Source organism: Falco cherrug, chromosome 11 (genome assembly GCF_023634085.1).
Source record: "Falco cherrug isolate bFalChe1 chromosome 11, bFalChe1.pri, whole genome shotgun sequence".
Taxonomy (NCBI): Eukaryota; Metazoa; Chordata; class Aves; order Falconiformes; family Falconidae; genus Falco; species Falco cherrug.
In genome coordinates this window covers 23047616-23062240 of record NC_073707.1, presented here as the reverse complement: position 1 = coordinate 23062240, position 14625 = coordinate 23047616, and the positions used below count along the sequence as shown (strand labels likewise).

Here is a 14625-nt window from a genome sequence, read left to right as displayed (position 1 = left end):
TTCAACGGCAACATAGCCTTGTAAATCAGAAGTGAAATGTTAACAATAAGTGTGGTGTTGGTGTTTTTTGTGGTGTCTCTGCTGTTTATGCAGTTTCTGAAATTGCAATGGATGCGAAGACGATTTCCTCCTGGACCAACTCCGTACCCATTCTTTGGAAATCTGCTGCAGATGAACTTCCAAATTCATCATGAGATCCTTAAAAAAGTATGTATTTTCAAGCAATTAATGGATTCATAAGCTGATTGAAAAGTAAACGTAAGCATTTAACATAGTTTTATTTGGGAGGGATTTATTCTAAATTGTATAGATGTGAAAATAGGTGGGGATCATTAAAATATCTGGGTTTAGGTATGAAAATTTCCAGCTATGTAACATCATTAAAACCTTATGTGCATATGAACAAAATAATACTGATGATAATGTTCCTGTCTTACACGTAGGAAAATGCACGTTTTAAAGCAGAGTCTTTAATTCTGTGCAGTCTTTTGCAGGTCTGTATTTTGACTGTTGTTGCACTGGCAGTTTCCAGATATCCCATGAAATAACTACTGAGTGCATGTGTGTTTCCAGTATAGAAAAGATTAATATTTTTATACTTATTCAACAGATTTTTCAAAGATCTTAGAGTAAATTTTTTTTCTGACGTACCTGTTGGTTAGATTTTAACAAGAGAGTTCAGTCTGCTGAGCCTGATTGAGCTTTTAAGTAGCTGAGCTAATTAATTGCGTGCCTATGCTCAAACTCTTTTCTGAGTCCAGTTGTAATGCACAGCACTTCTAGAATTTGTACCCTAATGTTTTATATTCCTCATATATAAAAAAAATAATTAACATTTAAATATATAACAGCACCTTGCTTTCACTCTTTGTTCTCAGCCTTCCTGTCTTGCCAGTTTTCTTTTCCCAAGTTGTATATTTCAAGGCAAAGTAGTATGACTCCACAACATTAAATTATAGCCAGTGTGTGCCTTGTTTTCTTCTATTTCTGACCTCCCAAACCTGAAGAGTAGTGCTCATCCCAAGATATCAAAAGCTATGAATTAGTCCTTCTCGAAATGAAGTTAAACACAAACGTGCAAGCACATGTGTATAACTTTTTGCTCAACATGCCTATCTGTTCCCTCTTGTTTGCTCCCAGGCAGCAAAATTTTGAACTCTGCAGTTCTTGGGATGTTTTGGTAATGCCACGCTCTTCCCAGCCTACTCTGCCCCGCAGACTTGCTGCTTTGACCTACGCACTGTTGCACTTCCCTCAGCCTTTTCCATTTCCCAGTTCTCCAGCTAGGGAAAGGACTGTCCTGCCTACTTCTAGTGATGGCTGTGTGCAGGGCATTGCGGAGACAGGGCTATTACAGTTTAGCTAGAAAGGAGGGGGTGGTTCCTGCTTTGCTCACCTCCTCAGCTGCTTTTGCTACACAATACACAAAGGGGAATCTGTAGATGTTCACTTAAACTCATGAGCTAATGTTTTCTTCTTACAAATGTGTAAGAATTCATCTGCAAAGAGTTTGAATTGTAAGACATGATCAATAGCATCATAGGCTTTGGCAATAGCTGACATTTTGGGAACATCTTGATCTTTAGTAAATGAGACTTTCAATAGAAACCTGACTTCAGGCTATGTTATATGCAAGAATAGATTTGGTGCTCTTCTCAAGGTCAATCACTCCTCGGGCATCTGCCAAGGGAAAAGATCTTGTTCATCATGTTTGATTTAAATGTACTGGTTCTCACGCCTGTTATTCTGATGCTGCTTTGTTCTACAGATGGCCAAAATTCATGGTAACGTCTTCACCTTATGGCTTTCAAATGTTCCTGTCGTTGTCCTGCAAGGGTTTCAGGCAGTGAAGGAAGGTCTGACTGTTCATGCTGAACATGTTGCTGGAAGGCCAACAAGCAGAGTCTTTCACATGCTGAATCAAGGAAATGGTAATTATTATTTTCATAAATCTTTTTGTGTGTTCTAAGTCTGGCTTTGGAAACTCATTTAGAGTCCTGAAGTCCTTAATTTATAGTGGGGAAAAAAGTTAATATTTTCATGAGGTTTTATAATATACTTCTTTTTTTGATTCTGGCGGAACAACAATGGCAGAATATAGCTATTGTAAGAGTTTCTACACAGGAGACAGATTGCTAAACTATAAGAAGAAAGAAGAGGAAAGGGGAATGCTGCCAGACTGCTGGCAAAAATTTGAAAAAATTAGAATGAAAGAGAAGCTTCTTTGGCATATTAACTGTACAAATTCATTAATTTATGAAGCATTAACAGCATTAGTTCATTATGGTCCCAGGTGTTATGTTTTCTAATGGTCATCTCTGGAAGCAACAGAGGCATTTTGGACTTGCGACAATGAGGAAAATGGGAGTGGGGAAAAAAGACCAGGAGTATCAGCTACAAAAGGAGGCCTGTCACCTGGTGGAATACTTCCAGAAAATGAATGGTATGTGACTCAATATGCAGGTCAGGCGGTGCAATGGGTGATTTTGCTGAAGAATGGGTCACCTGTAGCTTTTGAAACTATTTGATTTCAAATATGTATTTAAAGTGTGCATGCAGAGCTGAGTCTCGAAGCTCTGTAACATATGATTTGCACGAGACATTTCCTTGCAGAAGTGCTACGCATGAAACCCCACGGTATGAACTTAGGACTGAGACTCCACGATCCCTGTCTGTTAGTGTTATTACTACTTAAGTCTGTTTTACCTTTCTCATGGTCACAGAATCAGGGTAACAGGAAACAGTAACAAAGTAAGTGTCACAACAGCCGATATACTTCTGCAAAAAAAAAAACAACCCAACAACCAAAAAACAAAACCCCAAACCAAGGCACTAAATGTTAATAGCTTTGACCAGGGCTGCACAACCCTATGGCTCTGCTCTGGCAAGTGCAGTGGAAAAAGCTCACCTCACACAGCTTGCGGTAGTCACCTCAGTAAGGGAAGACGTTTGTTCAGATTGTGCTGCTGAATGACAGGGTGATCTATAGGTTTGCTTAATTATTCTATTATTGAGGTGAAAAGGAGATGAGCAAAGGATAGAAGGTGGTTCTCTTTTCAATTCAGCTGCTTGTTCATAACAATGTCTCAGCTGACCTTTTTTGTACCATGGTTATTGCCAAACATGAGATCTATTGATGCCAAGGTTCTGTGAAATCTGGGTGTTTTTATAATTACTACTACTAATTACACTCCCACCAGTAGTCTTGCCTTTTTTTAACCAACAGTGTTTTTAGATGTCTGAAGTTACTCTTTATTCATGCCTTTAACCAATAAATTGCAATTTAATTAATTTCAACCTTAATTAATTCAGAATCATTTTCAGCAATCTAATTAATGTCAGAAGTGTTTGTAAAATCTCATCAGCTCTCCTCTCAGTGGGAAAAGCAGGAACATTATGTGTTAATGGTGAATGCTGTTGACTGTGTTTACAGGAAAACCTCTGGACCCCACTATGCCTGTCGTTCATACTGTCTCAAATGTGATCTGTTCTGTGATTTTTGGACATCGCTTCTCTAAAGATGATGAAAATTTTCACCAGTTGATTGAATCCATTGATACTATAGCAGGATTTATGAACAGCGTCTCTTTCTTTGTGAGGAAAATGATTTTTTGTTTGTTTGTTTGTTTACTTTATATAGATAGACAATGAAAAAGGCAGCTTGCTTGTTACTTTTATAACAAAAATAAATACTAATGCACTGGGAATTGCTGGAGTACTCATCAGAATAATATTTTCAGATGCAGTTCAAAGCTTGTTTCAATTGCTTATTCCTCATCATAGCACAGCAATTTCACGTCTGGTGGATGGGAATGGAAACACAGGCTCGCTACATGTTTGGGAGATGCACAAAGGCCAGTCTTGCAGAAATGCTGCCTGTACAACTGTGTTTCCTGTACAAACAGCGTTTTAAACTATAACTGAAAACCAGTAGTAAAATATAGTTAAAAATAAAAGTAAAAAAAAAGAAAAAAAGAAAGAACAGCTCTGAAATAGGCTTATCTTAAATTCTACCTAACAAAGTAGTTTTCTTCGCTGTGTGAAATCATATGACTGTCAACAAATGTCAAGAGTAACACGGGCTTTACTGCTTCCTGCACTACTGTTAGCTAACTTCATATGAATTTAAGTAGAGTAACCGTTTTGTGCAAATGTAACATATCATAAAATTGCTTAATGGTACCTTTTTCCTATAGTTTTCGGCAGCAACACCTGTACCACATCTGCATGTACTTATGAGAATTCGATAACACATACTGGAAGTCACACTCCATTAGCTGCTGGATATTTGTCTCCATCCAAGGCCGCAGCTCCTGACTGCACATCTGGCCCACTGGACAGAAAAAAATGCTATCTTGCTTCTGTGTGAAGCTGTGACTGCAGTTGCAAAACCAGTAGAACAGACTGCCTCAAACAAGGGCGGTTTTATCATTAACCATTTATAAATTGGAACCACAATACTGTATATAGTCAAGAAGTCAATTACCAATGTACAATGCAGCCTGCTTCTGCAGAACTTGCTGGAACACATCTGGCTTTGTATCTTGCATGGTTTCCAACATTTCTTACTAACTGGAAACTGCTGTAATCAAAGTCCTAAAGAATTTGAGATCTCGAAAAAAAATGAAACTACTTATGATTTTTTCTCCCAGAAGATGCAGGTAGAATGATTCCTAACCTATCTTCTAATTAGGGTAAACACAGGATCAGCTAATTCCAAAGTGGTCTCAGTAGGTATTTTTACAAGGTGTTCTTAAAAACTCTTAATAGTGTGGCCACAGCCAACAAAAACATTCTAGTCCAGTATTTCATTCTGTCCTGCTCTCCACAGTGCTTTCACAGCGATGTGCAATCCTTTAATGATGGTCTGTACTAATCTGTTTTTGTGGTAAGTGGACAGGTATTTTTAAGCAAAATTATGCAGTAGGACGACAAATAAATACAAGCCAGGAATCTGAACAGGTCTGTGGGAAGATAAATCTTTGTAATGCAGCTGCCATTTAAATAGGTGAGCCCAAGTGTTATGACCTAATACATAATTTAAGCTGCAGTAATTCTGTAAACTGGAAGGACATGGTACAATCTGTAAAAGGAGAAAAAAGAAAGGGAAATGAAGTAGAGGAATGGAATTAATGTAAGGAGTGTTTTGTTTTCTTTTCTGCTGAGATGCGGTTTTGTAATAGTACAAGTCCAAGAGTGTGAATAGGTTTAGACCATGAATAAACAGCAGGGAATCCACAGGGCTCAGTATTTCTACTTCATCAAGTTGTTTTGCATACCACACAGATGTGATGTGTTTGATTCTTATCTATGAGAAGGCCTATCTCGTAAAATCCCCATGCATTCAGTGTCCTACAGTCCTGGGTTTAGATATTTCTATTTTTGGTTAGCAGATATATCAAGGAAGTCAGCCTCGATATGGTTTTTTTTTTGGTAATGAGATAGAAATGATATGTATGTTGGATAAACTGAGAACAGGGGCACATTTTATATGAGGTCCTTGGTACTGAAGTTCAGTCTAGCAAATAATTGGGGTATAGAGGAACTTTATTTATTCTTTATGCATCACAATGGAAAATTTATAGCGTAAAACTAAGAGAAATTCTGCTCCAGGGAAAAATGGGATTAAGAAAAGCTTTAATGAATCATGGGGTAGGCATTATCCCTTCCATGTTTTTTCTACTACCCAAAAGCCTATATTGGGATTCAAATTTACTTTGCTCGTGTCAGTAATACCACATGTCTAAAATATCTCTTTTATAGGTATGTGAAATCTTTCCCTGGCTTCCAAGTCGTTTCCTAGCACCAATGAAACAAGCTAAGGCCAGCATAAATTTTGTGAACACTCTATTAGCAAAGGAACTTGAAAACCACAAAAAAAAAAGAGGAACAGATGAAAATCAAGATTTTATTGATTACTATTTGGATGAGATAGATAAAGTGAGTACCTCTGAACTCTTCTTATGCCCCACTAACAACGATTTTAAGTTGTTTTTAAGTGCTGCTTTGATTATAATGATGTCTAATATAAATTTAGAAGTATACCATTTCTCCATAGAAAAGCTTATAGGTAGATGAACTAAAAAAAGTTGACACTAAGAGATGGCAGAAGGATGATGAAGTAATAATGTAAATAGATTCACAGGCAGATTAGCTTTAACCTCAATAATAACAGATCTGCATATGATTAAGATACAACTAGAAATCACTGTTATGGTGGACTTTGCAGCAGGAGTAGAAAGCATGTACAATTAGTAACTTTGTCATGGCTGAAGAAAAACCTGTTTATATGGATAGGATAAATTGACAAGTATACTGGAAAATATTAGAAAATGTCTTCATTTTAGGCAGAAGGTTTTATTTTCTAGCGCTTTGATTATTTTTTTTTTCTTTTTTTTCATTTTGGATAGTATCAGTAAATATTCCTGTGATGCAAAGTGGTTTACTTCTTTTTTTTGTGTGACATAACTTGGTCTTTTCAATTCATATCTGCAGACTAAAGGAGATGCTGATGCTACTTATGATGAAGAAAACTTGATCCAGTCTATTTTTGACCTCTTTCTGGCAGGTGTAGAAACAACAGCCACCACTTTACGTTGGGCATTGCTCTATATGGTGATTTATCCTGATATTCAAGGTAAGCACACCCAAACAGTTCTGCAACTTTTTAGAAATCATACATGTTCAAATAGCAGTGCAGCTTGTTCAAAGAATAATAGAGGAACTAATTATTAGGGTGTGAATCAGGTGAACTGCATGTATCTCTTTCTTGCTGTATCCTTTCCAACATACAGGCCAGCCATTTTAGGTTTCATTTTTAACAGACCTATACAGAATGCAGGGTGTGATTCTTCTGATCAGATGGAGGAGTCTAGTCTTGGACAAGATAATGATTAGACTTCCACGGAAGACAAGGTGGAGTGTTCAGGTCATCCTTCCCATCCCATGACTGCTACTCTTTGAAGTGCTCCTGGCTTCTTTGCAGCAGAAATTATTTCAGTACAGTGGGAGGTTGCTAATATGTGTGGTTATTCCATGAAACTTAAAACTTCAAACATAGACTTCTACATATAGATATTAAAAAAAAAAGATTGGGGTGAGTAGCTTGAAACTGTATGTTTTTAATAATGATATTCACAGAGGAAAGATATAGCTTGGCAAAGTAAGTGAAAAGGAAGCGTCAGAGTGCATAGGATAGAAAAGATTGAAAGGTATACAAATCACTTCAAAGGCCTCATATCTGGGAGTTTAAGCTGAGTACCAGGCACAGCAGGAGGCTAGTAAGAAGAAGATGTTGAAAATGGTAAAGAGAAAGGATGTCCCATTGTTGGTGCCTAAAAACTCTTCAAAAGATCTAAAATTAGAGATTGGATTGAGCATACTTGAATTTTCACAACATGCTCTTTCACTCTTGTAGGGTATATTAAAATAGTCTTAAGTTTCCTGATGCATAGGGTCAATCTAATTGCAATTATAAAGGCTATAGTACTAATCAGATCATTTCAGATCAGAAATTAATCATAAATTACCATCTCAGCTCAGATTTTAAGTAAAAAAAAAAGAAGAAAAAAAAGGCCTTGAGAAAAATTAATTCGTGTAAGTGCTTCCCAGGGCAGGTAATTACAGAATAGCGACTGGGCCACCTATGTGGTTGTGAGTGAAGAACAATCCCTCATTAGTTACTAAACTGGTCTCCTAATAAACAATTAAATTTCTTTTTCCAGTTGATTCCCTGACTGTAAAAATAAATCTTAATAAAAGTATTTTTATGAATTACCTCAGAGCAGTAACACAACAGGAATCTAAATATTCTTAAAGAATGACTTTGCTACTGTTATTTTTAAAGTACTACTTGGGTATGCAACCTATAAACAATTTCAGAGTCAAATTTTATTCAGGTCATCTGTATGGGAATTTGAAGGTGCTCTTATTTTATAAAATATCTTTTTCATCTTGTTGGATGTTATTCTTACTGTAAAAAGCAATAGGAAAAAATATGTAGAGTTTATTTGTTGTATATTTAAAGCTGAATATTCCTCCTTAGAGAAAGTCCAAAAGGAGATGGATGATGTTCTCGGTTGTTCCCATTTAATTTGCTACGAGGACAGAAAGAAGTTGCCTTATACAAATGCTGTAATTCACGAGATCCAGCGATACAGTAACATAGTCTTAATTGCACTTCCAAGACAGAGCGTGAAGGACACAGAGCTGCTGGGATTTCCTGTTCCAAAGGTAGAAATATGCTGCATATTTGAATATCTGATGTCTGGTACGCTTGCAACAGTTTTTAAAACTGATTTAACATAACTTTTTAACAACTGAAGCCACCTCAGCTAGTGATTCCCAAAATACTTTCCTTTTTTAGTTGCTTTTGATGTAATTGCTCATTTAGTTGAAAAGCAACTATGATTGAGAACTGCTGTGTAGGTCTTTGGTACATTAGATGCATTTAGAAAGGCTTTTGAGGGTTTTCTTGATTGAGGACAAGAATTCTTGTGCCCTATCAGTTCTAGCAGTGCCCTAAGCTATGACTGTCTTCAAGGAAATGTGCATTTCATCCTAACTATTAGTATTCTTATATCATTATTTCTCCCAACAGAAAGCTTGTGAATGGTGACTGGAAATAAACATATTAATTTCCATCAGTCTCAGGTCTGTCCCTTGTCAAAATGGCTTATCAGCTGGTGAACAGAGGCCATTCAAAAATGGAAAAAAAAGGTTTTACTGAAAAACTTTCAAATGTGAAATTATTTTTGTATCACAATTTTTAAATGCAATATCTTGCAAATATTATAATGAAACTGAAGTATTTTCAAGTTGTAACTGAAAGGCACATAAGGGCTTGTTCTTAAATATACTCCCATCGCTGCTTTTCATGTAGCCTCATTTTCATTCCCTTTTTCTGGATCTGCTCAAAGCAACTCTGGTGTTGCAGACATCATCGAGTAACAAAAGGAAAAAATAAACTGATAATCATGATATTCTATAGCTCAAAAGCTGAATAAGTAATAAAAATACTTAGTGACAATAGGAAAAATAAAAGTAAAACATTTTAACAATACAAACATGATAATATCCTAACCACTTATTTTATTGCACTTAGTGGCAGCAAGTAATAAAGGAGAGCAAGTAGCAATAGTCTCAAAAGTTTAAACTCCTTATGAAATTTTTTAAAGCTTGATTTCATTCTTGAGAAAAATGAGACTTTAAATTATGACATTAAATTCTTTGCTCCTTTGTCATTATTTTGTTATCTGATTAATATGAACAATAAGACAGAACTGAAGCCACTGCTCTTTTTTTCAGAACACCATAATTTTATCAAATATTGACTCTGTTCTGTCTGACCCTGGAAAATGGGAGACACCTGATGAGTTCAACCCAGGCCACTTTCTGGATAAAGACGGAAACTTTGTAAACAGGGATGCATTCTTACCATTTTCAATAGGTATGTGCACTGAACAGGGTTTTATTCACTCTTTGTGGTAACACCTTAAGAGCCATTCATTCCCCAGCATAAAAAGGAGAACATTTACAAATAGGTATATAAACACATCCCGCTGTTTTAAAGACCTCCAGGAAGAGAGAAGTCCAATTGTACATGGAAAAGATTGGAAGGAATGACACTTAGAAAAGTTTCTCTTGGAAGACAGATCCAGTTTCTCTTGGAGGAGAGATCCAGTTATCAAGATAGTAGCAGCAAAATGCACAGTACTAGGAAGAATGTAAATGTAAATTATAAAACCCTGGTGATCATTTCTATAATGTCTTGCTGCCTGCTGTAAACACAGATCAAAACTTCCAGTGGAAATTCAAGCAGCCTTTCACTTCTGGATCATTAAATGATGAAGTTAGTTAAGAGAAAAGGACTAAGTCTGCAGAAAACAAGCAAACAAACTAAAAGCCAAGCAGATTAGAAAGGGAGGTGCAATAGAAACCCCTTGGCTGATTGCCTTTTCTGTCTTTTCACAGGGCACCGAGTATGCATGGGGCAGCTGCTGGCAAGGATGGAGCTCTTTATTGTCTTTTCCACCCTGTTACAGGCATTCACATTCACCCTGCCAGAAGGAGTGAAAGAAGGCAATACAAAGCTGGTTTTTGGAGCCACAATGAAGCCACCTCCCTACCAGCTCTGTGCCATTCCTCGGTAGGGAAGGGTGCCCCACAGTTTCAGGGAACTTACTCAGCAAGATTGTTTCTGCTTGTGAATTTCTTTTTGCATGTCTTAAGATTTTTGCTTTCCTCTTGGTTTGGTTAACCAGTACCCTGAAAGATGCTTTTTGGACAGTTGTATCCTAAGGATTATACCTCAAAGAGTTAATCTTTCATTCTTGTTTGCTGTTTGGAAAATCTTGGTAAATTTCTTTTGATGTGTAACAAATAAAGACATTAAGGGAAGAAATAGAATCGGGCTTTATTTATTAACTGGAAAGAGGATTTACAGAGAAAGAACTTAAAGTCTAGAAATTAGAAGTCTCACCGTTAAAGATCTGTGCATTCTTTCTTGTAAGCCACAGTTGCATTTGTGGAGATAGGCTTAGAGGTCTTTCAGTCTGCCTCAGGATATTAGTGGGTGCAGGAATTAAAAGAAGCTCTTAGAGGAAGCTTTCTAGAGAGGCAGATAGTGTGATCTGAGATAACATTCCCTTAGACTGATCAGGTTTGTGGCTGTGCAAGCTTGTTGTGTACAACTCTATCACTGACACCTGTCAAGACAGTTGAGGGTTTCACCCTCATAATACAGGTAGGGAGCAAGGACTGGAAGGCAAATGACAACAGGGAGTGGACACAGAGTATTGATAAATTGCTTTTTTATGAGCCCACTGGTTGACAGCAACATAAGAACATCTTTTTCATGACAGCTAATTTCTGGTGGTGTTTGCTCCAGATCCTCCAATAATTTATTCAGCTTCATTTATTCTTTCAGGTCTTTAATGGATTCTTTATCACAGTTAGCTGACTTCACATCAGTCAGCACAAATTAGCATATCACAAGCAACAGAAGATTTGGCACTATTGGAAGCCCTTGATGAGGATGGTGCTTAAGGACTTGTCAAAAGTGGATATTTAACATTTTGCTAGTTTGGTTACTGACAGTTAACGGGGGGCGGGGGGTGGTGTTTGGCAGCATTGGGAGTACCTTCTTCCTGTATGACATACAAAGTGGATACTGTATGCCAACATGAAGGGTTATTTTTCTACACTGCTTAGCTGACAGTGCCGTCTGCCGGACTGAAGTCATGGTCAGCTGTGTTTGTTTCAAGTACCTCTGCCTGCCTTGTATTTAAAGCGCCCTAGTCTAACAGGCAGAGACATGTAAAATCAGCAATCTGCACACAGGGTAAAACCTGGGTTGCCAGTGTCTTCCCCTCCAGGATTACCCTTATGGGCTGGTTCAACCCTTTTCACTGCTGTGGGCTGGATGGCAGCATGTCCAGACAGGCAGGCGATTGGTGTGGTCCCCTCCACGCTGGAACTACAAACAACCCCCTGGCAGCAGCTCCACACTGGTAAGGGGGTGCTTCATTTGTATCCACATGGATAGCAGGAGGAGAGGCAATGACAGCAGTAGTTCCTTGCCTTTAGCACCGAAGTTAAAAATCACTAATCCTAAAGAATAGCTGGTAGATAGCACCGACAAAATGCTGCTTCTGGCTGCATTTAGTAATTATGAAGCAAATGGAGCCTCAGCAACCTCATAAATACATTTGCCATCAAATAAAGTAAGATGAATCCCATGCCTCAAACCTAAAACTACCCACAGTCACCTTCCTTTTCCAGTGTGAGAGAATCACATTCCAGGCTAGCTCCAGCTGGCACCACTGGTTAAAGTGTCTACTGAGCTCAAAAACAAGTAAGGTGTGAAGCTAGGAAGTGTCAACAAATGAGGTTTTTCCCACCTGTGCAACACTTTGGTTCCCTCCAGAACCTCTGCCTTTTCTTCTTTCCTCTGTCTGTCTCACCTCTCCAAAGTGTTCCATTTACAGTGTGTACTGTCTTTGCAGCTTATCTCATTTTCTCATTTATCCTGACTTTCTTTTTTCTTCATTTTTATTGAGTCAAGGCTATCCCTTGACTATTCTTCCACCAGAAGATGTCACTCAGTTTCAGAAATTAGTAGAGTACAAGTCACCCTCACTGTTCTAGAAGGACTAGACAAGTGGCTAAAAGTAGAATTTTGAGCCTACCCTTCAGACAAGTTCTTAGGGATCATTTGAGAATTAATGAGATTTTCTTTTCAGGTTCTTTTTAATATGTCTTGGACATTTGAGCCTTAAGGATCTGAGTAGATTATAAAATATTCCTAGATAAACTGGAATGTAATCCTGCAGTGTCACCTAATAAGAGATAAAAACATATCTGCATACCCTTACACTGTAGTAATCCATGGTAAGTGTCTGTTCATACTTTCTAGGACAACTACACATGCCAGATTAAATGTAAACATTTCAGAGCATGAAATTCAGCTTGAACGTCCTTCCTATGCAAGCTGCATGTAGTGGCTCCAAAGGAAGCTTTGCTCCCCTTTTAGAAAGGAGAGGAGAGGGTGAAATACCACTATTCCAGCTCCCTTCATCCCTTTTCCTGGGCTAAGCGACAATACCAGGGGAAAAAAAAGTAAATAACAATAAACGACAATCTTGGATTTCCTGGGCCACTCCCTTTCAGTGCCACTTCCCCTGCTGTGTTTTCTGGTGCCTGCTGAAGGAGAGAGCAGCCAACTGAACTTAATACAAAAAATATGGTGGCTTCGTTTTAATGCGTCCAGGAGCTGATGCTATTTGTAGAAGAGCACAGAAGGACTAACAGCTCAAGGTGACTACACACTCACCTTTTCTGGTAAGTAATGTGAGTTTTCTAGCTACCCTGCTTTATCTGGACTGGGAGGGGATGGGGTCCCCACCAAGCAAAAAAAAAGTGCAAGATTCGTGTGAAGCAAACATAGAAGAAGGTACTGGCCATTCTGTTCCCCACAGATCATTCTACTGTCCTTTCCTTGCTTCTATCTCATCTCCAAAATCTACTTCTGGTGTTCTCTTGCTTGGTCTGCCTTCCTGGTTTTCAATTTTCTCCCAGCTTGGCTGCATTTGGTTTCACTCTTGGCCACAAAGTTTGGTGTGAAATAAGCTTCTGGAGTACCACACGCACTTTGTGTATGCTGTAGTGAATCCAGGTAGGGCTGAAGTACCTTGTGGTAATTTTCACACATAGGAAGCTGGCTCATATAACAAGAAGACGTCTTTACTATTTGCCTTCGGAGGGAGCTCTAGCCCGTTTATTTGAACTTGGTGGAGAGCTTAACCCTGAACTGATGCACAAAAATACTGTTGTGGGAGAACACACCCGTCTCCTAATGTAGTCGCTTGCTGGTTCATTCCCTTTCTATTTAATGTACTTTCTCATATCTGTGTTTTCAACTCACCTGCACATTCCTCCATTCATTTTTTTTTCCTCACACAATGTCATCCATCTCCTATAAGTTTTTCTTTAGATACCTTCTAAGGTCCATGCTGTCTGCTGTTGCTTCTTATGCTTTCCTTATTGAAATCTCTCCACCTATTCCTCTCACTCCCATCTGTTGTAAAATATATTTGACAGGTGTTCCTCATTCTAGTGTCTTCCACCCTCTTTCTGAGTCTCTCGTATCCTCTTTCTGTTTTTACTCCCTTTCCTACACTATGCAGTTGTTTGCCTTTCCCTGTTCTATACAGTTTCTCAAATTACATGCAGTGTAGCCATAGTTATGTTCCTCAACAGCATTGCTTTGTATGCGTTAAGATAGAAAGCTGGTAATGACAGTATGGATTGCAGCCACTTCACCTCCACAATCAGAAGATACAGGGAAATAACGTCATGGTTGAAGAAAGCAGCCTGAGGCCCTATTGTCACTAACAGTGGTAAGAACATACCGTTTTGAAAAAGAAGTGGTTGTCAGAAAGCTTAGGGGAAAAAGACCAAGTGGGTAAATGGCAGCTTCTCCCTTCCTCTCTCTGGTAGGTCATTGCTAATAGCCTTGTCAACTGCATTTATTTCATTGTGAAAATATGTTTAGTTTTGGAGAATGTAATCAGCATCAGAGTATCACAATTTCTGCACATGAAAGAAAAATGACTCAACCCTTGTTTCTTGGTTTTCTGAATATCAGCCCATGCTCCCAGGATCTTCCCTGTCCCTGGTGTTAGACCGAGTCCCTGCAGCTGTTGCTTCATCATTTTGGAGCCCATCCTGTTGGGAGGGTTTTGGCTTCATCCTGCAATGCCTGGATTCTGCTAAAAGGCTTGGAAAAGCTGACTGCTGAAAAAATCATCACTGGGGAGGAGTTATTGTGTTTAATACACATGATCCAATGAGCTGTGCCACCCTAGAGAAATATGTGGAGAAAATTAAGTGAGCCCCAATGTTTCAGAGTTTCACTTTGGAAAATGTGGCAGAAACAAAGATATACCTGAAGAAAATGGATATCTAAGGTGGATACTGGAATTTAAACTGAACCTTTGTTGCCTGCCATAGAAATATAATGTTAAAACACATATGTTCTATTTAAGCCCTAGATTGTTACCTGGTGGAGAGAAAGAAGGTAATGTGGTTCCTCAGGTGGAGTCAGGTGATGCTGTGTGAAGAGGA

General features: G+C 38.3%; 2 protein-coding genes across 2 annotated transcripts in view; one reads left to right on the top strand and one right to left on the bottom strand.

Moving 5' to 3' along the window:
• LOC102058086 (cytochrome P450 2J2-like) overlaps positions 1 to 14625 on the bottom strand; it is a 119947-nt gene that overhangs the window by 35490 nt on the left and 69832 nt on the right. The gene's annotated exons all lie outside the window — the stretch shown is intronic.
• LOC102057912 (cytochrome P450 2J6-like) lies at positions 1575 to 10155 on the top strand. The gene is made up of 8 exons (XM_005438454.3): positions 1575 to 1931; positions 2294 to 2443; positions 3434 to 3594; positions 5764 to 5940; positions 6496 to 6637; positions 8045 to 8232; positions 9307 to 9448; positions 9973 to 10155. Exons 1-8 carry the CDS (start codon positions 1769 to 1771, stop codon positions 10149 to 10151), a joined length of 1302 nt encoding a protein of 433 aa, XP_005438511.2. The 5' UTR covers positions 1575 to 1768; the 3' UTR covers positions 10152 to 10155.

Coding starts and splice junctions, on each gene's coding strand:
- LOC102057912 (XM_005438454.3), top strand. CDS start 1,769: ATGGCCAAAATTCATGGTAACGTCTTCACCTTATGGCTTTCAAATGTT. Junction 2,444..3,433: donor ATACTTCCAGAAAATGAATG/GTATGTGACTCA, acceptor CTGTGTTTACAG/GAAAACCTCTGGACCCCACT. Junction 6,638..8,044: donor GATTTATCCTGATATTCAAG/GTAAGCACACCC, acceptor ATTCCTCCTTAG/AGAAAGTCCAAAAGGAGATG.